We start from the raw sequence: 1,081 nt of genomic DNA on the forward strand, positions 1-1,081 counted from the left end.
AAAATATTCGGGGATGTGGAGCATGCCATGCCTCTGGTCCAACAATTAGTATTTGAACAGTGCACCAAGGAGTGACGTGCGGCTATCCTTCCTTTTAAGGGTAAAGGACTGGAGGCATGGATGAAGGTATGTCGGGAGATGGGGGACCCCTAACCAATGCCGGCCTTGCAGCAGCGGTGGTGCAACTGACTCAAGGACGCAAGGGTAATAAAAAGTACCAGGTGTGTGCTTCAGGTGTGGCGAACCTGGGCACATAAGGAAAAACTGTCCAAAGAGGGACAAGAGCTCTGCTCTCATAGGTGCGCGTCCAGCACCACCTGGGTTATGCCCTAGATGCAGGAAAGGTAGGCATTGGGCCAAGGAGTGCCGGTCAGTGAAAGATGTGGATGGTAAGCCTCTAAGCCAGGATTCCGCAGGATCAGGTCCAAAAAACGGGTCATGGGGCCCTCGACCCCAGGGCCCTCAAATATATGGGGCAATGGAGAACAGAAACTGGAGTCCTGGCCCTTCCTCAGACATCCGGGGAGCTGCGGAGAGCCACACCAGGCTCCACAGGGTTGGACCTCCGTGCCACCACCAGACTCGTATTAACACCACAAATGGGAATCCAGTTGATGGACACGGACTTTACAGGACCTTTAGACAAGGGTACTGTAGGCCTCCTTATAGGGAGATCTTCCTCCACCTTAAGAGGTCTACGTGTCCACCCCGGAGTAATTGATCCCGATTATACGGGTGTTATTAAGATCATGGTTGAGTCCCCAAAAGGGATCACCGCCATCTCCCCAGGGGACAGGATTGCACAGCTGGTAATCTTGCCCAGCTTGCATGAACGCTTTCCTGCGGCAACGCAGGAAAGAGGGGACCGGGGCTTTGGGTCCACAGGTGGTAACTGTGCTTATTTATCCCTAGAACTAGACTAGAGACCAGTTCTTGAATTGTCGATAGATAACAAAAAAATTTTGGGATTGCTAGATACTGGAGCAGACAAAAGCATAATTGCAAGGAAAGACTGGCCTACAGGCTGGCCCATTCAAGCCTCTTCTCAGACTCTTCAGGGTTTAGGTTATGCAAAAACACC

The 1,081-nt window shown here is 51.7% G+C and overlaps 1 protein-coding gene across 1 annotated transcript; it reads left to right on the forward strand.

The window, feature by feature from the left end:
• Positions 1-470: 470 nt before the first annotated feature.
• Positions 471-923, forward strand: LOC105741768 (deoxyuridine 5'-triphosphate nucleotidohydrolase-like). Its single transcript, XM_012514018.1, has one exon. It carries the CDS (start codon positions 471-473, stop codon positions 921-923), a length of 453 nt encoding a protein of 150 aa, XP_012369472.1.
• The last annotated feature ends 158 nt before the right edge of the window (positions 924-1,081 follow it).

This window comes from Octodon degus, unplaced genomic scaffold, assembly GCF_000260255.1.
Source record: "Octodon degus isolate 3935 unplaced genomic scaffold, OctDeg1.0 scaffold00022, whole genome shotgun sequence".
Taxonomy (NCBI): domain Eukaryota; kingdom Metazoa; phylum Chordata; class Mammalia; order Rodentia; family Octodontidae; genus Octodon; species Octodon degus.

Excerpts from the sequence above, each read along its gene's own strand:
- LOC105741768 (XM_012514018.1), top strand. The coding sequence starts at position 471 with ATGGGGCAATGGAGAACAGAAACTGGAGTCCTGGCCCTTCCTCAGACA.